A 22,304-nucleotide genomic window follows, 5' to 3' on the forward strand; every position below is an offset into this window, starting at 1 on the left:
AAGTCACTCGGAAACTGTTGTCAAGATTTAGTGTAAACCATGTGGCAGGTGCGGGCGAGGACGCTTGCGCGAGCGGCCGAACACGTGGTGAACGCGCCGCGGAGAGGCCGAGCTTCTCCGCGGCGCGTCGCTCGCCGAGAACTTGCAGTCGCGCGTGCCATCGCTACCGGAGCGCTTACCCCTCGTCACTCATTCATATTTACCGCCCTTAGCGGGCCTGAAGCAACAAACAGCCATTAACACGAGCCAGACACGAAAAGAACGCTAAAACAAACGGTAGATAACAAATTCGTTTCCTGTGTAATCGCGAATGGCGGTTGATAAAAGCCGCCGGGAACCGTCGAGGAGCGCCGTCTTCGCCGCGTGCAAGTAGCAGACCGGAGAAGATCTCGAGTGAGCTACCCGATGGCCTCGCGATGAACGGCGAAGAGAAGATACCCTCCCTGGCGACGTGCGCGAGAGCGCAGAGTCATGACTGAGGGGAGCAACATTTTCAATTGACGCGTCTCCGACCCCCGCATCCCGAAGAGACTTGAGCGCGCGAGTCGAGATGAGCAAGGAGGACAGCGACGGCGAGGGAAAGTCGCAGGACGCCTCCTCGCCGGACGCCTCGGCGAAAGACCCGAACGCGGACATCTACGAGAATCGCAAGCCGAAGAAGATCATCCGCGTGGTCACCGTGATGGCCTACTTGTTCTCGGTGAGCTTCGTGGGTATTCTCCTGAGCGCCTACTACATATTCCTGTGGGAGCCGCCGAATCCCAGGCTCATGCGCTCGCATCTGCGGGCGGATCCGCAGATGCAGTTTCTGATGTCGCCTCCCGCGGAGAGAACGGACCTGACGACGAAGGACGGCGGTCTCCTCCCGCAGAGCGAGGTCGATCGCGTGCACAAACCTTTTCTTCTGAGTCGCATCGCGTACGACGGCGAGGATCCCGCTGTCGATCCCCGCGACAAACCCGATCAGGAGAAACAACGAAGACTGAACACGGCGTTGCTGAAGCTCAGGCACTCGCTCGTGGACACCCTACGCGCGCAGCGTCGAAATTCCTCGCGGGAGACTGCGATTCCCAGCGGGCAATTCGACAATTCGTTCGTGCGCGCGGGAACAGTGTTTAATTCGACGAGAGATCGCGCGGGGAACGCGACCTCGCGACACGGCGAGTCCGGGAAAGAGACTTACGGCGATAACGCTGATTCGCCTCCGGAATTCGCGGATTCCACGAGTACGCTAGGCGTCGAAAGCACGTCGAGGTTCACGACTATTCCTGGAACCGAGACGAGCGAGAGCCACTTCGGCGGAGATTCTGTTACCAGCGTCAATCCGTTTACCGAGGGAAAGAATCGCGAGAGGAAGCTCGATGCCGTTGGATCGCACCTTGCGCGTGGATTCAGCAACGCGACGACAAGCCACGACGTGACCACCGGCGGCGATCACCATCGCGTTTTCGGAGGCAACAATTCTTCCAGAATGATCCAAGAATTCCTGAAGATCGGTAGGAAGGAACCGATGGAACGAAACAAGACCGACGATCGCCAGTTAGTTAGCGACCTGAGCGACTTACCGGCGAGCGTTACATCGGAGCAAGGCGTAAACGGTGGTATTCAGAATCCCCAGGAAAGTTATTCCAACGTCGGGTCCTCCTCGGAAGGCCGGATCGGACAGATCACGCGCGATACGGTATCGATCGACCCGTCGTCTCGCAACTTGGGATTCACCGACGGTCCGGGATTCCATCAGACGCCGGATAAGCCGGCCGTCATAGAATCACGGTCACGCACCGCGGGGACGAGAAATTCCGAAGGTGAGAGAATTCGCGCGGATCTGCCGCCGCTGGGATAAACACGGCCGCGCGAAACGTGACCGCGTGATTATACAATAACTGTGGTTATACAATGAGTTACGTCACCAGCGGTTTTTTTCCTAGACGCCGCTGGAATCGTAACGCTTCTGCATGTTCGCGAACCACGAAGCCCCCCCCCTTTTCCAAGGTTTTTTTTTTCAAGAAATACCGCAAAGTCAAATTGATGAGCGCGACGTGAAATAAATGAAATTTGAAACAGTTTATTTAATTTGTCTTTGCACGACGTTCCACCAACTTTGAGACTTTGAGACGAGCGAACGTACGAATCGATGCTCTCGCAGCTGCTGGAACATCTGTTGCAATTTATCTTTTCGCTAGTCTCGTCAAAGTGTAGCTGCTGTTCACTCGACTAAACAGATATGCGGATCATTTGGTCGTTCATTGTCTGAATTTTCCGAATTTTCACGCGAAATTTATTTGCCTATCAAACGTCTCTTCGAATCGGTTTAGTGCCATTTCGTGTTCTTCGTGTGAACGTGATAGAATTATACGTTTCTGTCGTACAGCATATTTTTATCTGTAATAATTCACCCGCTGCTTTCGCTCCACGTTTTGCGTTATATAACGTAATATATATATAATATTTTGAAAGATATTCATACTTAAATATTTAAAGAGATTACACCCTTTTTCTGTGAAGTAAATTATATTGTGTATCTAGAGGAAAGTCCTCTATTATGAGATAGGATTCTAATACGAGACAGCAGATTTTCAACATCCAAATTCAATTACAGATCTTATTTCGCAACGATTACACGATCTAACAATCAATTTTCCACTAAACAGGTTTCACTCTGAGGGCAATAAATTCAGGATGGAATCAACAGATGAAGCCAATTAATTAATCAAAAACTCCGCTACCACATATTAGCAGCTTATCTCACAATAGGGGACTTTCCTTTATGTACATTCAACAGGGAAATAATTTCTCTAGAGAAAAAGAGAGGATTCTAAACGGACACAACAAATGGAGAGCAATGAAAGCCTTAGAAATAATGGGGAGCAATTAAAGCCTTAGAAATAAGTCGATGGATCGGTACACGATGATCCGCGTAGTCACCGAGTAATAAGTGAAACAGGGCCAGCTCAATTTATTATACGGCTTCTTCGACGTTACATCACATTCAAGATCCGATCACTCTTGAATATTATTACTTTTAAACTTATCACATTTAACAAACGGCTGCAATTGCGATAAGTAAGTCGTTAATCTTCCATCGCGAAGCTAAAATAAAACGAACGATTTATCGCCAATAATTTATCGATATTATGTATTACAAAAATTTGAAGCGTCAGTTACAAGATGAAATAATTAATACAAATTCCGATCCGAATAAATTTTATGATATACGAATAAAAAGCTGTCATCGAGTCGTACACGAAAAATTCATAGTGAGCTTTCTTAATAAAAATTACGAAATAAAATTTTTCCAAGATAAATCTTTGAAATGCAAATACAGATTTAAGCGTCTCAATTTGATAACAATATCGACCATGCAATTTTAAAGGCTCAAAGGCTTCCTTCTTGTCATGTTGAAAAAAATATCACTCTCAGTATTTGTGCCAGAGACACTTTATATAATTTAACGGAGTCCGACCATAATTTTCCAGAAGCTGCGTTTTCAAGGTTCCCGCCCGTTTTCTTGGTTATACGAAACTTACACCAAGGGATCGCGGCACTTTGTTTGTCGAAGAAAAGATCGAGGGGTTGCGCTGTGACGTTCTACTAAAACAAAGGCGCGCCTCCCTTTATAGGACAAGAAAAGCGACAAAGTCGCGTCGATTCATTCTCGAAACGAAATTGCTTAGTAATCCAGGCAGTCTTTATTCAACTCTCGTTACATTTAATCCCATTTCGAGGCTGTGCTATATCTCGCCGGTAAAATATTCCGCTCGTCTCTTCCCCACTTTTTTCCCGTACTTTTATCCGAAACAGTTTTTTTAATCAGACGTAAAGACGATTCTCCTACAATGTGAATTATATGGATTTTTTATGCTCTCTACAACGTATCCATCGCGCATTTAGAAAAATGCAAAGCATGTAAATAATATAACGCACATACGTGGATTTTTTTTTAGAAAAGTATGGTATTGTTTTTCTCAAATTAAGTCCATTTATCCACGTATTATTATTCTACACTATCCACGAAGACATCTGCAGCAATGCAATTTTCTTTTCTAGCGTGTCAATAAATCCCTATACCCTTCGGCTACTTTTCTTAGGATTCGACGAACGGTCTTGAGGATCAAACGGTAGTGAGCGGAAGGCTCTCAAATAATAATAGCACTCCTTCAAATTGTATAAAATATAAACAGCCTGAGAAGATAAACAAATCTTGGAAGAACGACAGTTCCTATTTGCTCGTAAAACTGTCGACATCCCTTTTCATTGTATAATTTATCTTCTGCGTAATAAAACCGCGTCTCTTTCTTACAGCTTCTCTTCTTCCGAGAGCGAAAATACATTAAAAATAACATATATTTTTCCGAGAAAAACTGTTTGAAATAACTGCTTAAAAACCCGACATTTCTCATGTGTTGCAATCTAATACATCACGCTGTCATTTTAACCCTTCGATGGGCGCGAATATACGATGGATACGCTCGTGTTTTCTCCCGTTTCCTTGCAACTATTGCTGTGATTAAGTGAGAGTCATGTTTAGTTTTTATATTGAAGACGAAGGTGTTGACTATAAATGTATGAATTGTAACTTTTTCCCTTCTTTGTTATATTTTTCAATATTGTACTTTATAAAAATTTTATATTCTATAAGACTTTTTGTCGCCTCCCGGGGAAAAAATATATCCAATTTTAATTGTATAAAAAATGTCAGACATGATAAAATTTGATCAGATTATATCCAAATTTTAATGCATTCATTTATAAGTGTATCAAATCAGATGTGGTCAGATATAGTCAGATGTTTATACAGTTTTATCCGACTATATCTGACCACATCTGATTTGATATACTTATAAATGGATGCATTAAAATTAGGATATAATCTGATTAAATTTTGTCACATCTGACATTATTTGATACAATTAGATAAAACTGGATATACGGCTTTTTTCCCCGGGCTTATCTGAAACCATGGCTGCGTATCATTGATATTCTTTATATTGACCCACCCAGTTAGAAACGAATTTAAAAAATAACGTTTAATCTAGTTCTCGTTGTTTCACTTTCCATTAATCTCTCGTGCCTTTGGAGATAATCGAGATTCAGGTAAAGAAAGTCGAGACGTGTATACGTGCGATACGTGCGCCCGGATTTGTAACTTTCAAGGCGCGTCCGTCAAAGGGTTAAACAGGGAAGCCGTAAAAAAAAAATTAAACCGATTAAACGGAGCAAATCCTGGCCGGTGTAACGGCCTCGGTGCTATCTTCGTAAGTTTATCAGCCCCCGGCTGGCGCGAGAAGCGAAAAGCTCTCGGCTGGTCAAGGTCCCGGAGCTTGCGCACTGGGTTCGCCGCTTCCCCGTGCACGTATCCGTGGTGGGTGCGCTTTTTTTTCGTCGCTCCACAACACACGGGTCGGGACACGGCCGTCCACGGAGAGCCAGCAGCACACGGAAATAGCCAGCGCGTAAAACGCGCGTGTTTAGTCCCGCGGTGGAAGACGAGCGAGACTGAAAGCCTCCCCTGGCTCGCCTATCGATCTCGGACGCGTGAGTCAACCTTCGCCGCAGAATCTGGAGCCCGCGGGTGAAGCTCGTCTCGGGCGAGGCACGCCCTGTCGCGGTACACGTTTCTCTCTCGCGATGTGTGACTGAACGGTACTCGAACGAGCGATCTTTGTATCGGGATCCCCGCATGGGCAAATCGAGCGTCCCGTGAGCATGTCATGCTGCTGGAAATAAACGCGCGTCATTTGCGGACGCCGAGGTACGCCCACTTGGAGATATAGCGCGAAAAGGAACTAGTTCCTTTTGAATGTAATTTAACTCGTGCTGGCCGACGACGCACGACGTCGCTGATATATTCATCAAAAGGTGCTTTCGATCAAGGATACAATCTCTAAAACTCTGTTTCTAAGCTAGGATCGAAATCTGTCCACTGCCTCTTTTGGGAAAAAAAAGCATTCATCCGGATTAACAGGCACTTGTAGCACACAGTCAACGACTGATAAAGATGCTGCACAACTTGGATTATTTTTCCCGGGGAGAATATTCGCGGTTCAACGCAAGCTAAATTGTGCTAACGCTCTCGACCCGTTGGTCGTTTCTCGAGCGTTCACCAACTACTTTTCAGTATTGAGAAAAAGCCTGCGTATCGCACGATCCCTGTCGAGTGCCTCACGTCGCGGTCCATTCGCGGGATGACGAGCGTCCCGTCGGCGGAGACGTGAAACCCTCGCGCGCAATCGAGGATGCATTTACCGCGAAAGATGAGCGCCCACAACGTGATGGCGAGCATCGGTCGCACCCTGGGCAACCGCGAGAGCAAAACGACGGCACCCAACGAGGTCCGCCTCGCCGGGGAGGAGCGAAAAGACAAGCTCTACGAGCCGAAGCACAAGCAGAAGCTGATACGAGTGCTGACGGTGGTCGCGTACGTCATATTTGTCAGTTTGGCCGCTATATTGCTGTCTTTGTATTACACCTTCATTTGGAACCCTAAGGATCACTCGATTAGGAGGGCGAGCACCGACAAGCCGGAATGTTCGAAGCCTCCTCTCGACTTCATGACTCCACCGATCTCCAACGGTAAAGACGTTAAAAGTCGAATTAAAGGACACGGGGGAGTATTCTTTGCCGTTAAAAGTCACGAAAAGAGAGTAACGTAAACTCGCTGCAAAGCGATTCGTATTAATTAAAAATTCCAGACTAATAAATGTCACAAAATTATAATTTTAATGACATTCATTAGTCTGGAATTCTTCATTTTCTCAATTGAAAATAAATTGCGAAAGCTCCAGGGGCCATGAAAACCGTGAAAGCTTCATACAATAGCACTTTTTTAATTAAAAGAAAAATCTCTACGCTACAAGTGTCTCGTGAGATATTAAATGGATCAGGCATAAGTCAATTTCTATATTATAAATTTGCAATGAATTGTGAATACTCCGCTGCAATTGTATTTGACGATATTCTCTCTTTTTCCAGAGACACAGAGCGAAAGGATGGCCGCGAGATCTACGGTAGACAATAAACAGCCGGAGCAAATTGATTTATCGACCACTCAACGGCAGAAAAGTTTCTCGGAAATCCTCACGGAAATTGCGGACGTCGAGGATACGTCTGTGGAGCTCACGTCAGTATCGACAACGCGGGATTATCATAATTTCACCAGCATTACGAACGAAGACGACGAGAGCGTTACGTAAGCGGGTATCGGGCCTTTCGCACCTCGCGTTGAAAGTAATAAGGCATAAGGAAACCAAACTAGTAATCGCTAATAGAGTATCAATACCTATTAGTACGTTTAAGGAAGCAGTTCCAGTACCTTCCGGACAGAGAAACGTTAGAAATCGTATTAGCCTGAATTTGCCAAACGGGAGAAACCTTATAAAAACTAGAATTACTTTCTGGAACGTAGAAACTAGCCGCATTAGAATAATTTAGGTATCTAATCGTCTAAAATTATGTGAACGGCGAAGACACGAGAAATCAACAATATAATAATAATGGAATTATAAATAAAGTTACATTTATCGCGGACTTTGGTCTCTCTCATAACTTAAACCACAGGCAAATGTTGTATCTTCATTGTGTAACAAAAACGGTTAGATAACAAATGTAAAATTTCTCGCCAAGGTTTATCCGTTCGGATTCCTTTTTCCTACTGTTATATTGACAGTTTGAAAGAAGAGAATATTTTTGTAATTATTGGGAACAGAAGTGTGCGCAGTAACTGACATGAGAAAAGTTCATTATATGTATTTACATATAAACGTATTTACTTGTCGCGATTAAAATTCATCCGATAGGCAACTTATGTAAGTTTTATATGATTAAAAATAAAGGTCCAACATATTATAAAGCGATCGTTCTATTTACATTTCATTTAAAAAATAATTACTTTGTATTTCACAGAGCGAGAGCTCGAGCCTCAGCACTTAATCGTGTGCACCTTGGATTCCGACTCTATCATTTTGGCAGCTCTATTCTGGCCTACTATTTGCGCGAGCGTTATGGCGTCGAACTTGTTGTAAACGACGGTGACCGACATATTGAACTCCGTGCCGGAGCGTGGATTCTGATACAGATTGTCCATCAGGTTGCACATCTCGCTGTAGAAGTGCGGGTAGGTGGGCAGCTGGTAGAATATGAGGTGGCGGATACCCTTTATCCTCGTTCTACGCCAGAAATGCCAGCGCTCCGTGTAGAGGAGGAAGTGCGCGTCGCTGTGGAAAAACATATCCCTCGCCCTCGCTACCTTCCCGTCCTTCGTGTACTCGCTGATCATTGTGAAGCTCATCTTCTCCTTCAGCATGCGATTCCGCAGATAAACGAAGTCGAAGTAGCACGGCACGTAGATCAAGGTGTGATTGTATATAGGATCCGTGTAGCGCGGCAGTATCTCCTTCAGGAAGAAATCGAGCCTGCTGTCGACGGCCTGGCAGAGGTCGGACGCGTCAAACCTGTGAAACACCTGCGGAACTTTGACGGCCACGTCGCGAATCGAGCCCGGCTCGAGCGCGTTCGCCACCTTCACCTGGCCGGCGTAGTTGAAACACTTTCTAATCAGCAGCGTATTTATGTACGGCGACTCGATACCGGAGAAGATCAGCGTCTGCCTGTAGTACTTGGTCCAGCCGTTGACGCACCAGCTTCTAAGGCGGGAGTAATCGATGTCGTGGGATTTCTTCGGCTGCAGGTGCATGTAGTCCAGCACCTGATACAGATGATCCCAGTTCTGCATGAGGACCACGTCGAGCTGGTCCATGACCAGCAGCTCGACGGACGACAGAAAGTCGTAGTCCCTCGTCGCTTCGCCCTCCGCGCCTACCACCCTCCTGAGGCCCAGCGGCGAGCCGATTATAATGTCGGAGGCGTAGAAATTCGTGTACAGCTTGAGAGTCTTCTTGGTGATCGCCATGCCTATCTTGAACTTGTCGTCGATGTTCCCCTGCAGGCTCAGCTTGTAATCGTCCGGCTTGGGATTCTTCTTCGGCATCGTCAGCTCGTTTCCCGTAAAGTCCTCCATGAATCGCAGCTTGTTGACGACACAGCCGCCTTTGTCCTCCCCAAATAGAATCGAGATGAACGTCTCGACTATCTTCAAGCAAGAATGCTTGAACGGCACGATTATGAGTATCTTCGGCCTCACCAGGCCCTGATCCTTGTACTCATCCGGAACCTCTCCCATGCCGCTACGATTGGACTTGGCCAACTTGGCGCTGTGGTGCAGTATTTTCGTTCGGGTCTTCAGAACGTGATTGATCACGTGCAGGCAATAGACGAATCGTATCTCGTCGGCGTTGGAAAACGTCCTTCCAGGATAATGCAAGTCTTGATAGTTATTTATTACCGAGAACAATTCCCTCTGAAGCGAAGTCATAGGCGCGGAGTCTTTATCTACGGTACTCTTTACATTCTCGCAGTTAGCTTTCGTCAAATTACTCTGAATCTGCGACTTCACGTGCAGTTTATTCCAGTCGACGCTCTCAATCAGGGTCGGAACCTTCCCACAATTTGTATACTGTTTCTCCTCGACGTCCAGGAGTTTTCTGACTCTGGCTGTCTCGCTTGAATCACACGCCGGCTTTGGAATCTGACACACCAGATTTCCCAGTGTGGGCCACAACAGCGTCGTGGTCTCCGTGATCGGTGGCGTCGCAGAGACAGCTTTGTACAGCTCCTCGTCCATGTCGTTGCGCAAATGCAACGAAAACGGATCTCTCAGATGACCGATATCCTCCTGAGCAGTCTCGGTATCTTCATAGTCGTCTCCCTTGGCGTCCACTGTGATCTCCTCGTTCTGATCGGAAGCTTCTTCGCTTGCCTCAGATTCTTCGTCTTTCTCCTCTTCGATGTTCCCCTTCTTTGTACTCTTCGTTACTTTCTTCTTCTTTCTCGCTTGCTTATCCATTTTACTTTTGTTCTGTGAGTCGGAATCTTCGTTTTCGCTCTCCGAGCTTGTCACGATTGGCTTCCTCAGCTTTCCCATTAAATCCTTGTGCTTATAACCGGGCAACTTGGACAGATAGAGCAGCCACGGATCGAGTTCTTCCTCCTCGGAACTCTCGACTTCCTCGAGTCGCTGCCGCGTTTTCTCCTCCTCCATTATCCGCCTGCGGGCCTCGATCTCCTCATTCTTCGCCTCGCGCTCCTTGACGTAGGAGGCCGTTCTAAGGTCGAACTTTTCCTTCTTCGGCTTCGGTCGCTTTTGTGCATTGCGCTCGTCAAACTTCCTCTTCTTACCACGAAACGATCGCTTTCCCATCGGTGCCATCCGGACGATATGATCTTATCTACGCAGGCTACAGGGTTGGCAAAAGAGAAAGGAAAGATAAATACCTGCGTACGCAACTAACCTGAAGGTTACCGACACGATGACATTACAACATGCATTTATTTCGTTATCCTTGAATACTTTATTTTTAATATACTGTTGTTCAATATATTAGCCAGCATGTGACGAGAAATAAGAAACCTAGCGAGATCTTTCATCGCACATTCAGTTGTTGTTAAAGGATAATTAAGATGTTTGTAACACATCAATTCGAACAATTTCAGTTTCTAATAAATTTCAGTCAAGTCTAATAAACCTACCGCTCAAACAGTCAACCGCGTACTTCTGTTTCCGTATACACAACAGGACCTCAGGTGTCACATAACCTCGTCAGCTCGCAGTGCACGGTGCGCCACGCTGACCCCGCGTGCCGTTCACGCCGCGAGGGATCGACCAATCGAGGCGAGAAGCCGCGCGTGTTTCGCCGCCATTTTGGCGACGCGCTCGAGTCGCCGGTTGCGATACCGGAATGCGGGGCGAATTCTTGCGCGTAAAGACGCCGAGTTACTTCTTCACAGATTCCTCTCGGCGCAGTTAAATCTCAACCTCTCACGTCGCCTCCTTCCTCAGGAGAGAATTTGCTCGAACTGCACCGTGTAAATTTTCGTCGGAGCGCTCTGTCTCCCTTTCTATCTCATTCGCTTCTCTGGCTCGCTCGAGTGCACCACTTCGACGCCTCGGATTTACAACGCCGAGCGCAGGCACTGTCGTCTTCGAGAGAGAAAACAGTTGGCAGTCACAAGCGACTGTCTTCTCTCTCGAAGACGACAAAGATATCTACGAACTAGCAGATACGAGCGGATAGGATCGAAAAGACTCACCGTTCGAAGCGGCCTGGACGTCGCGCCAAGAGCATCCGACTCTCCGAGATCCCAGGGCGCGCGGGTACGGCGTTCCTCGCTTGAGACGGCCGAAGCGTCCAACGTGGCCAGCGGCACTCACGACGATTGAATTCGCTCGAACGCGTGTCGCGATCCGCGCGGATTCCGCGACTCGGTACAACTCGGACTCGCCAACGGGCGAGATTCGAACGGCGGTGGGCGCGCGACGCTAACGGATATGGCCCGTCGCGGCGGGAGAGGAGGGGGGAAGCTCAGTCGCGCTCATAGACATAGGCCGGTATTCATAGTCTGTTCTTATATTTAAGATCATTCGCTCATACTTGACGCCGACTGAACGTATTTTTAAATAACTCCTATATGCAATCGTTTGTATTTCGTATGTAGATGTTTGTAGTGCAATTAGAAAGGTTTGTGAGTCATTCGTTTGTTTGTAATTAATTAATTATTTTTCCACCGTATACCTAGCGCCAATAAATAAATTAGATAAAGTTTTTATATGGAATCGTTGGTATTTCGTATGAAGACGTTTGTAGTGCAATTAAAAAGGTTTGTGAGTGATCCAGATAATTTTAATTAAATATTTGTTAAATAGAAGTTAGCCGGATTTAAAATTTCATTGATTTCCTATCTACAATGTGATTACAACGTGTAGACGGGTCACGTTTAACTCAGTTTGAGTGTTGTTAAGGTGAAAATACATAGCATGAATATATTGAGGCCCGGTTTCACCGACGTTGTTTAACTTTACGCTTAGCCTAATTCGTTCTTTGTCTCTTTCCAACTGTTACCTTAGAAAGAGACAAACAAATTAAACTGAGACTAAATGTACGCGACGTTTGGTGAAACCGGGCCCAGGATGGATTTTGTTGAAACCTCAGCTGAGGTCAAGTCACAGTAACGCGGAAGTTTCAGAATATTCTAAATTAAGTTTGAGTCTTACAAATCACCGATAAGATCGATCGCACTTCAAGATTATTTTAAAATCTCACTTTAATTGTTACAAACAGGCTGATGCAGAGCAACTTCAGGAATAACATTACGTTTCTAGTATCTGCTTCGTGTAATGTCAGCCTCGAGGGAAAATGCGCCTCTCCGTGCAATCGGTGTTTCCTTATCGTCATCAAGATGGACCTTTTAACAGCTATTAATAGATCTGTTCGCGTTGATTGCACTTTTTGCACTTGGAATTTTCGTTCTCTCTCTCTCTCTCTCTCTCTCTCTCTCCCCCCCTCTCTCCTAATATATGTATATTTCAATTGCAAGAATTTTTGAGAATTTCATGCAACGCGAATAAATCTATTAATGTCTATTTTCATCAATGTAGATTAGCATTGATCTCGGTTTAACTCTTTTAATTCTAAAAGCATAAAAGGATAAATAGCGAATTAAGCCGGGATTAATGTTAATCTGCGATGGTGAAAATGGATCCTAAGTAGGACGCGCGCGATGCAGAGAGAGACGCGAGACCAGAGAGCTAAATTGGAGTCAACCGGCGCGTTGGCGCGGAAACCCGCGCCCGACTCGACGCGGCGTCGCGTAATTACGCGTAACAGTTGTCCACCCCGCAATTATCCTCGACGAACGCAATTCCGCGCCGTCCGAGTCTCACGCGGCGAATACGAATCGTCGCGAGACGACGGGAAGCTCGCGGCGGGCTTCTTCCGGCAGGAGTGAGCGAGAGGGTAGGGAGCGAAAGGGGACGAAAGCTCGCTGCCATTCGAAAGCGGAATTCGTTGGAAATCGCGCGGATCCCGGCGGCCGTCGATCCCGCCGTCGAACGGCGCGAACGACGACGTCGCGGGAAGGAAGGACGGGCACGCGCGGGGGAAGCAGGAAGGAGCGGGCGAAATTAATTGACCCTTCGCTCGCGCTTGTTTACAAAATATCCGGTCCCTAATAGGGCTCGCGCGAAGCAGCGCCGCGCCGCGCGGTGTCGAAGCGGATTTGCCGACCGCGCTGCGCGCGCATCGACGACACCGCGGCCTCCCAGTGCCGCGCGAAGGCAGCGCGGTGCCCCGGGCACGTGCGCGTAAAGACGCTCTTTTTAAATTGGTTATTTCCCTTAAGTTCTAAGTTTTACTGCTTAAATGTTTTCGTGTGTTCGGGCCTTAAACGCTTAAGACTGCCTTAGTCGTAGACGTAAGGCAAGGCAGAAAAAAGTCGTGAAAAGTATTTTGCATATGATTGCAGTTTTTCTCTGCCTTGTTTTAGAGCCTGAGTAGAGTGGTATCCGTCTTGTACTCTTAAGACAGTGTTTTATCTTTTAAATCTTTGTCTTAAAGTAACGCACGATAACGGTCTTGTGTCTTAAGAATACAAGACAGCCATTCTGCTCAGGCCCTTACGTCTACGACCTAAGACAGTTTTAAGCGCTCACGGATCGTTCTCTGCCATCAGCCGAACCCTCTCGTGACTACGGGGACACAAAAATGCCACCTCTTTCTGACTTCTTGGGATCCAAGAAACTCAGCATGAGCCATCGTCCGACGGGGACTCGTTTGAAACTGAAAGAAACGTTTGCAAAATTACTGTGTTCAAAAGAATTGAAAAGATGAGTCCAGCGAGAAATGATTTGTTAGTTGACGTCGAGACAATGTCGAATCGATTCGACGTATTCTATTCTTGAAAAGCCATTATATCGGCAGAAACTTAACGACAAGAGATGTCACGGACGTGAAAGGGTTAATTCTATACGGCAGTTCGATAAATCAGCCTTATCGCTCTTTGAATTGAAACGCAAAGTTTGGTCTCGTTTTTCTCGAAATCGCTATAATCGTGTCATCGTTATCTCGCTTCTGACACTCTGTTATTATGCCGGTCGAAGCGAAAATTTTCATTCGAGAGCAAAAGGAATAACATCGAAGTTTCGTAAAGGAACAAAAATGAAGCGACGCCAAATTTCCACTTGTTCCGTGCACTCCTATTTTTCGCTGTGTTTCTACTCGAGGTAGATACAAATATTGCAATGCCAAAAGGGCGTCGATTTGGCGCGGGGCGCCGGCCCCGCCGGCGCGTTCCTGACGGCCCGAGCCGCCGCCAGCGTTCGGTGAGCGCACTACGCTACGCGAGCAGTAGTTTCGTACGGTTTCGTAGTAGCAGTTTCGTGCGCCCTTATCTCGTTCGCGCCGCGTCGTGCGAGGCGGAAAGGGACGGCGAGAGGGTCGAGGCTAAGGGCCCAGGAGCCACAAGCAGCGACAGGCGGCCGGCGAGAGGACGCGACGGTGTCTACGTGCGGTTATCGGCGCGGTATCCGCGGGCGGCAGCGGCTCTGCCGATCGCGGGCGACGGACGGCGCGGCGCGGCGCGGCGGCCGGTCGCGCCGCCGGTGGAGCTCGCTTCGCGCGCGTCAAGTTGCCCGCGCGCGGACGGTGACGGGGACGGGGACCGGGGCGAGGGGAGTGACACGCGCGAGCGACGGCGAGGTAGTCGACGGAGGGACGACGGCGATCGGACCGATCGGACGGCGGCGACGCACGACGCACGCACGCGTCGCGCACGGACGGACGGACGGGCGGTCGACGGCGGTGGTCGACGACACGGCGGAGTGACGGCGGGCCAGAAACGAGGGCGGCCTACGAGCGACATATCCCTGCGTGTCTGATGAGCTCCTCCGCTGCGCCGCTGCTGCTGCTGCTGCTGCTGCTGCTGTTGGTGGTAAGATGGCTGTGCAGCTGGACGGAGGAGGGAAGGAGGACCTGAAAACACAATTCGTCACGCGGGAGGGCACCTACAAGCTGATGACCCTGTCGGAGTACTCGAGACCGAACCGAGTCGGCTACACCAACAGCCAGGGCAGCGCGTCCGTCAGGGTGTCCTTCGTCACGCTGCCGGACCCAGCGGACCCCACGGGCGCGCAGGGCCTCGGCGACCGAATGTGCTTTAACTTCGGCAAGGAGCTCTACGTCTACGTCTACCGCGGCGTCAAGAAGGTGAGCCGCAAGCGGCCCCGCGGCGACGCGCCCGGCTCCCGGCTCCCGGCTCCCGGGTCCCCCGCGAGCCGCCGTCGTCGCGACCTAACCTCGCAAAACGTCGAGACCTCCATCTTTGCGGCGGGCTCGTCTCGCCCCAAAGCACCCCCGGCCCTCCGCGACGACGGACGCGACGTCGAGAGCTTCCTCTCGGGTCGACCCGCGTCGGTTCGTCGCGCTCTTTCTCCTCCCTCATTCTTCTCCCCTTGTTTTCTCCGTCTGCGAGCGCTGACGTTTCTCAGAAGCGAAACCGAATAATCGCGTTAATAGCATCGCAGATAATACCGCTATCTCGATTCTCGGTACTCGTTGATCGAATCGTTGATTTATGCGCAAGAAATATTTAAAAAAAAGCGACGGAGGTGATTGTCAGGATTTCCGCGAACAACCGTAAACTCTCGCGGATACCCGCGTCTTTAAACAGCTCTCGCGGAAGGCGAGTTTTTCACGCGACGCTCCGAGCTGACGCATCGTTGAAATGTTTCAGGCCGTGGACTTGAACAAGCCGGTGGACAAAAAGTTATACAAGGGAACTAATCCGACCTGCCACAATTTCAATCAAACGACAGCGACGGCCGACAGCGCGCCGTTGCTGGTGGGATTCTCCACGGGGCAGATACAGCTGATCGACCCAATAAAGAAGGACAGTTCCCAGCTCAGCAAATTGTACAATGAAGACGTATGTAAAAAAGCGAATTGGAGTCGAAAATTACAAATTTCTATTGGCCGCTAGATCCTCCGGAGAAGACTTCTCTCCCGCATCCGGCAGAGAAAGAGAGAGAGAGAGATCGAGAGCTCTCTGCATTATCTGCAAGCTAGCACTTACGTGGAGCGATAAATAATCTCATAGTTCAAACAGTATCGTCTAGCGCAGCTAATGTCACTATAGTTTCCCGGCAGTGTGTACAAAAGCTGTCAACACTTATCCACTCTCGATGATGTGTCCGCGTTATCTTATTGAAACATGATAAACTTGGGAAATGAATGCTGCATGGCGCAGGACGCCTCGCGCCGTCCGCCGCGGTCCTGCGATGAACTGTACTTAATATTTAGCAGCGCATTATCCGGTCCGCGACGGGCCCGCGCACTAATGCAATTATATCCCAATCAAATAATTAAGCTCAACAAGCAACATTACATAACTTTCCGCTGTCTTCTCGTGACGGACGCAGGCCTCGCTGCGGAACGATCGGCCCGTCTATTTTAAATACACTTCGGCCTCGTCAAATCCCTAACGATCCATTAAAGTCGCGCCTGTTAGCATATTCTTAATAGTCCAGTATTATTCTCAAATCGCCAATCAGTGTTATTTCCTTTTTATCTCTGTTTACCAATTGTAGTATCGAGATTATAATATAAAAACTTATCTCTAAACTTTGTATCTACAGAGACGGAGCAGCGCTGTTCATATTCAATCAGATTATTGCTAAACGTTCGTTGCAAAATCTTCGAATGCGATATAAAAGATTGCAATATAAAAATTTATCTCGCTATTCGTTTTTAATCGAATTATTACTAAATGTCCTTTACGAAATCTTATCTTCGGATGCGATATAAGATTAATAAATTCTGTAGTGCTTGTGGCGCTATCAGCGCCGCTTTATTTCGAGAACATCCCTTTTGTGTCTAACGAGAAACGGTTCACATTTCAGAGGCTGATAGACAAGAGCAAGGTGACATGCATAAAGTGGGTTCCCGGGTCGAACAACCTATTCCTGGTCTCGCACAGCTCCGGCCAGCTGTACCTCTATAACGAAGAGCTGCTCTGCGGCACCACCGCGCCGCACTATCAGTCCTTCAAGTCGGGGGACGGATACGCCATATACACCTGCAAGACGAAATCCACGAGGAACCCGCTGTACCGGTGGGTGATAGGCGCGGAGGGATGTTGTATAAATGAATTCGCCTTCAGTCCTTGCGGCACGAACCTGGCAGTGGTGTCGCAGGATGGATTCCTGCGTGTTTTTCAATACAATACTATGGAGCTGGTCGGCTCGGCGAGGAGCTACTTCGGCGGTTTTCTGTGCGTGTGCTGGTCGCCGGACGGACGTTACGTGGTGGTGGGCGGCGAGGACGATCTGGTGACTATCTGGAGCTTCCACGAGAAGCGGGTGGTGGCGCGGGGTCAGGGTCACCACAGTTGGGTGAGCGTGGTCGCCTTCGACCCGTACACGACGTCCTACGGCGACCACGATCCCGACTTCAGCGGCTCGGACGACGAGACGATGCCGCACAACAATCACAATCACTTCCACGAGAAGTCGCATCGGCTGTCGACGACCTCGCAGAGCGGCGGCATTCACTCGAATCGCAATTCCTGCGGCTCCGAGCTGAGAATGTCGGGCGGCACGTGCTACAGGTTAGGCAGCGTGTCGCAGGACACCCAACTGTGCCTATGGGACATCACGGAGGACGTGCTGCGGCAGCCGGTGTGCGCCAAGCAGAGGCCCTCGGCGACGTGCAGCACCAGCGGCGGCACGCTGTCGTCCTCGGGCACGTTCAACAGCGGCAACGGGGCGGCGACCACGGCGAACCACCATTCGAACTCGAATGCTAAACATAATAACTCGAATAATGTAAACTTCAAAGAGAACGCGAGTGGTAATAGCGAGACGAGTAACAATAGCACTAGCACGAACGCCGCGGTGGCGACCGTCAATTCGCTGACGCAGAGGCTAGCGGGACTTGGCTTCGGCGAGCGTAAGGGTGATAATCACAAGAGAAACTTTAGCCTGACGATGCGGGGTGGCGGTGGTGGCGGTGGCGGTGGCGGCGGTGGTGGTGGCGGCGGTGGCGGCGGCGGCACCGGTGCGACGGCGACGGCGGCCAATAACAGCGTGACGACGGTCGTGCAGAACAATGGTGGCGACAAGGCGAGCACCGGCAACTCGACGAGCACGACGAGTAGTAGCCTGAACAACAGTGTCGGTGGGGGTGGTTTAGTAGGTGGGACGGGAAGTAAAAAGGTTAGTTCGGTGATGGACGATCCCATGAGGTTGATAGGGACCGCCTGGTGTCCCAGGTTCGACGAGTGCCCGGTCCTCGAGCCGCTGGTGTGCAAGAAGCTGGCGCACGAGAGACTGACTGAATTAGTGTTTAGGGAAGATTGCTTCGTGACGGCGTGTCAGGATGGATACGTGTACACGTGGGCGAGGCCCGGCCACATGGTAGGTCCTCTCACGATAAGCAGCACCCTGCACAGGCCATCACACCATCATAGCAACAACCCCTACACTAGTAATATCAATTCCATGCGGTGTAACGAGCTCTGATGTAACCCGTTATTTCCAAATCTAGCAAGTCCGTCGAGTAGAGTCTGTTGGTCGGGTGACCCGAGAATTCTGTACATATATACGTAGAGTGTAGAATCGGAAAACGGCGTTATCGTTGACAGAGGTGGCACGGGAGAGTCTTGTGATCCTTTCCGATCGTCCTCCTGTCGCCTGCCGCGGTGGCAGGTTCGAGACAAATGAATTGTTCTGGCTTGGAAGTATTACAACAGGATACATTTGACGAATTCGGTATTACCTTGCCGGGTGTTTGATACGACCATCGCGTCGCTGTTATTTAAGTTTTATATATTACAATCAGTATATATTTAATCTTAGAGAGAGAATCCCCTATTCACATTTAAGTCTACGACCTTAGGGTGTATAATTGCGTTTCAATTAGTATTGGGAGGTGCCATCGTAGAGAGAAAGAGCATTGAGGATTCTTTTCTTTTTTGTTTTGTTTTTTTTTTTTAGTATTTTTCTCTAAGTTTATATTGTGTATATACAATTGCAGACGTACATGGACGGGCGATACTATGAGTGAACGAGTTTGTAGTTGAAAGTTACACGTACTATCGGGCTCCTGAATTTTCGTAGGGTATCTTTTCGATTTCTTTTTTCTCTTGACGCGCCGGATATTCTTCAATTTTTCCGCGTAAATACGACGAACATCTCTCGGACAGTCTCGCCTTTTACTCAGGACATTCCATTAGATCGGATAAATTGGCGACAAATTTTCGAATACAAATCTACCACCCGAGATGCATGAAAACAGACATTTCAAGTTAAGTAGTGTAGAGCGCGCACACATATTCTTATGATATCTGTTTTTTTTTCTCCTCGGATGCATTATGATATTAATATACCCATACAGCACCAAAGCTTTCAGAAACATTTCAGAAAACATTGCAATGTTGCAATGTCGTACTGCATTCTTCAAGCAATATGGATCTCACGTCAAAGCACACAATCGTTACTGAAAAAGAAACAGTTCGTTACACAAGTACGCGTTTTAGCGAAGGGATTACAACGCGAAAAATGCTAAAGCCCGACGATAAGAAAAAGGCGGTGAGTATAATATTGGATCACATAAGAAAGAACCCAAAAACAAGCCCAGAGAAGATTCAGGCCGCACTCAAAGATCGCCTAAACATACCAGTTAGTTCAATGCTGCTCTCCAAGTGGGTCTACAAAGTTAGGAAAAGCGAAGGGATTCCAATGCGAAGAAAGTTAAAGTCCAACGAAAAGGTAAAGGCGCTAAGTATTATATTGGATCACATAAAAAAGAACCCAAAAGCAAAAGTATCTGATATTCAGGCCGCACTCGAAGATCAACACCAAATAACAGTTAGTTTATCGGCGGTAACATTGTGGACTAAAAAAAATTAGGAAAGGCGAAGGGATTACAACGCGAAGAATGCTAAAGCCCGACGATAAGAAAAAGGCGGAATGTTTCTGAAAGTTTTGGTGCTGTGTGGGTAGTCTTCGTTAATAATTTTTTGTTTTGCGAGAAACGGATGAGCTTTAATTTATCTTAGATGTTATCAATTCTATGATACCTCGTTAGTGCATGCGCTGCGAATGGAAGAGAGGGACACGATGCTTAAAGTTCATTCATAGTATAGGCTGTCGTTGATATCTGTGCCTAATGATGGTCTGGTCAAGATATATCCTCGCGATGAACATTGCAGAATTACGCGAGCTACGTAGGATAGCGATCGAGTACCGATATATTTATGTTTTTGGTTTGCATCCTCGGAGAGCAATGTTGTTTGAGCCCCCTACGGGGTCTCGTGACAGGGCAGGCCCCTTTATCGAAGGAAACCTTCTTTCTATCTTCTTGTAAAGTGTTATCTAGCTTTAGCCGACCATTGATGGAGAGCCAACGAGAGAAAACAAATTATTTAGCCAAACTGTCGTCTCCTCAGACCTTACGATACAAGATGCGAGAACATTTAATCCTTTGTTGAAAAAACGATGAATTTTGCCTTGTTGTACAATAAAGCGAAAATTTGAATGAACGATTCGCTGCTTGCTTCCCGCTTGTTGAAATTTTGTTCAATCAAGTGCAATGCAGAAGCTCCTGGGAGAAACGACCGGGGAGGGGGGGAGTCTTTTTTTTTCGTGCGACACATGCATATGCATACGTGCACGCATATGTATGGCGGCACACGTAAGACGATGTTTATTTTACAGTTTGCCGAGAAACATCGCATGTCTTTTCTATCTTTTCTTTTTCACATATAGTTATACCCAGGGTTGGGAAGTTACTTTATAAAAGGATCTAGTTACAGTTACAAGTTACCAATTCTGAAAAGTAGCGTTACAATTACAGTTAGAAGTAACGAATCGTTACTTTGCAGTTACTTTCTTGCAATGAAGATAAAAGTATCGAGTCTGCATTCGAATTGTGGAGCGTCGATAAAGGTGTTTATGCGCAAATGCGAGGCCCACTGCGATCTGTGGAGATTTAAAATATATGTGTAAAGCAGCTATTGATACAACTGAGTTAAGTTACAGTTACAGATGAAGTTAGTTAAGTTAGTTAAGAGTTACAAAAAAAAAGCAACTGTAACTGTAACTTCGTTACAAGTAACTCGTTACTTCCCGACCCTGGTTATGCAGTACCAGGTCCCGATATTAGGACTCGAATAGCGTTTCCTGGGCGTTTTGCATAGAGCATTTGTATCACGAGGATATCCCACACTCTCTCACCCTTTCATCCAACGGCCTTGTCCAAAAGTACGGGGGTAGCCTCGTTAAATTGCGATCAGTTAAACCGAGCCGGCGCTCGCTGCTGAATTGGAATTACAAATACCGGCGGCGCAATTACTTATCGCGCGTTCAAACAGCGCCTTTAATCGCCGCTGTTAATTCACTGTATTACGTTAAAGTAGTGCGTGCAAATTTAATGAAAGCGAGTCCCTCACTCACGCTTTTGGCCAACGCCGCGTAAACACCTAAACTAATTGCGGAGTACCGCGATCAAGTTCATTACCGGCGTTGCGTTGCTTCTTTTTACGGCGCGACTTATGATTTCGAATAGCGTGTCTTTTTTTTTCATATTTATATAATTTTCAATCGGACGATTGCTTGCGCTTACTTCTCAAGGCCGATGAGGCATTAATTCCTTTTTCTCACTTTTGATTGATCGGAAAGATTAATGTTCTGTACCACGCTTTGGCTGATGCAAGAGAGTATCGTGGATGAGACTTCCCTGAGTTATCGCATGGTACGTATGACTTATCATTTTCCGTTCTATTTTGCCTTATTTACCGCTTGATCGGACTTGTCATGAAAGTAGACTAGTACACACACTGTTCTCGACGGCGCTTCTGAATTTTATTACCACCAATTGCATCATATTTCTCTGCTCTCACACACTTTCTCTCTTTCTCTCTCTTTTTCTCTCTTGTCAGATTCGCATTATTCCCAAGAAGTTTCCGCAAAGATAGGAAGGAGAAGATTGCACGCGTAATACCGTTTACAATAAATTATTTACAAGTCGCACGTTTAACTTCGTCGTACGGAGATATGCATTCCTGATGAAGGTGCAATTTATATCCGTCTCGATAGAGCTGTCAACTTCTAAATCAGACGCCGAACCGCTGAGATTCTCTCTACGGCCAATCCTAGATTCGACTGTGTCCGTCGGTCGAAAGTAAACCCCGGAACGGAAAAAGATGATAACGAGGCGCAAACTTGTTGGGAATAGCGCGCAACTCTTAGACGACTTGGGCGATCAGAAGCGCGTTACTCGTGTCGTGTAACAACGAGTGGTTCGCGTTGTCTCTAATTTCAGCCAGGGCTCAACCAGGTGGGCGGCGCCGCTCTCCACGTGGTCAGTCCGGTGGAAGGCGGCGGTACCATAGTATAGCCGGAGCCGGACACCGACGCC

At 47.7% G+C, this 22,304-nt stretch overlaps 3 protein-coding genes across 4 annotated transcripts; 2 read left to right on the forward strand and 1 right to left on the reverse strand.

The window, feature by feature from the left end:
* The first annotated feature begins 132 nt into the window (after positions 1-132).
* On the forward strand, positions 133-7,849 carry LOC105564463. Of its 2 annotated transcripts, none has more exons than XM_012016842.1 (2): positions 133-1,805; positions 3,477-4,641. In XM_012016842.1, the coding sequence occupies exons 1-2, from the start codon at positions 551-553 to the stop codon at positions 3,593-3,595; spliced, it is 1,374 nt and encodes a 457-aa protein (XP_011872232.1). In that variant the 5' UTR covers positions 133-550; the 3' UTR covers positions 3,596-4,641. The 2 variants fall into 2 exon arrangements, with proteins under 2 accessions (XP_011872232.1, XP_011872231.1); XM_012016841.1 differs by lacking the exon at positions 3,477-4,641 and adding an exon at positions 6,973-7,849 and having other exon boundaries at positions 155-1,805.
* Positions 7,749-10,714, reverse strand: LOC105564461 (digestive organ expansion factor homolog). Its single transcript, XM_012016840.1, has 2 exons — positions 10,585-10,714; positions 7,749-10,292 (listed from the first exon to the last, which is right to left on the reverse strand). Exon 2 carries the CDS (start codon positions 10,262-10,264, stop codon positions 7,919-7,921), a length of 2,346 nt encoding a protein of 781 aa, XP_011872230.1. The 5' UTR covers positions 10,265-10,292; positions 10,585-10,714; the 3' UTR covers positions 7,749-7,918.
* Positions 10,715-14,825: 4,111 nt separating this feature from the next.
* Positions 14,826-20,427, forward strand: LOC105564466 (WD repeat-containing protein 20). Its single transcript, XM_012016850.1, has 3 exons — positions 14,826-15,095; positions 15,622-15,813; positions 16,787-20,427. The coding sequence occupies exons 1-3, from the start codon at positions 14,826-14,828 to the stop codon at positions 18,404-18,406; spliced, it is 2,082 nt and encodes a 693-aa protein (XP_011872240.1). The 3' UTR covers positions 18,407-20,427.
* Positions 20,428-22,304: the final 1,877 nt, after the last annotated feature.

The sequence above is a fragment of the Vollenhovia emeryi genome, unplaced genomic scaffold, assembly GCF_000949405.1.
Source record: "Vollenhovia emeryi isolate VEMERY1.0 unplaced genomic scaffold, V.emery_V1.0 DF939164.1, whole genome shotgun sequence".
In the NCBI taxonomy this organism is placed as follows: domain Eukaryota; kingdom Metazoa; phylum Arthropoda; class Insecta; order Hymenoptera; family Formicidae; genus Vollenhovia; species Vollenhovia emeryi.

Bases quoted from the DNA above. Each gene is read 5' to 3' on its own strand.
- LOC105564466 (XM_012016850.1), top strand. From the start codon at position 14,826: ATGGCTGTGCAGCTGGACGGAGGAGGGAAGGAGGACCTGAAAACACAA. The intron at 15,096-15,621 runs GTGAGCCGCAAG...GAAATGTTTCAG, and splicing joins TCTACCGCGGCGTCAAGAAG to GCCGTGGACTTGAACAAGCC. The intron at 15,814-16,786 runs GTATGTAAAAAA...TTCACATTTCAG, and splicing joins GCAAATTGTACAATGAAGAC to AGGCTGATAGACAAGAGCAA.
- LOC105564463 (XM_012016841.1), top strand. From the start codon at position 551: ATGAGCAAGGAGGACAGCGACGGCGAGGGAAAGTCGCAGGACGCCTCC. The intron at 1,806-6,972 runs GTGAGAGAATTC...CTCTTTTTCCAG, and splicing joins GGGGACGAGAAATTCCGAAG to AGACACAGAGCGAAAGGATG.
- LOC105564461 (XM_012016840.1), bottom strand. From the start codon at position 10,264: ATGGCACCGATGGGAAAGCGATCGTTTCGTGGTAAGAAGAGGAAGTTT.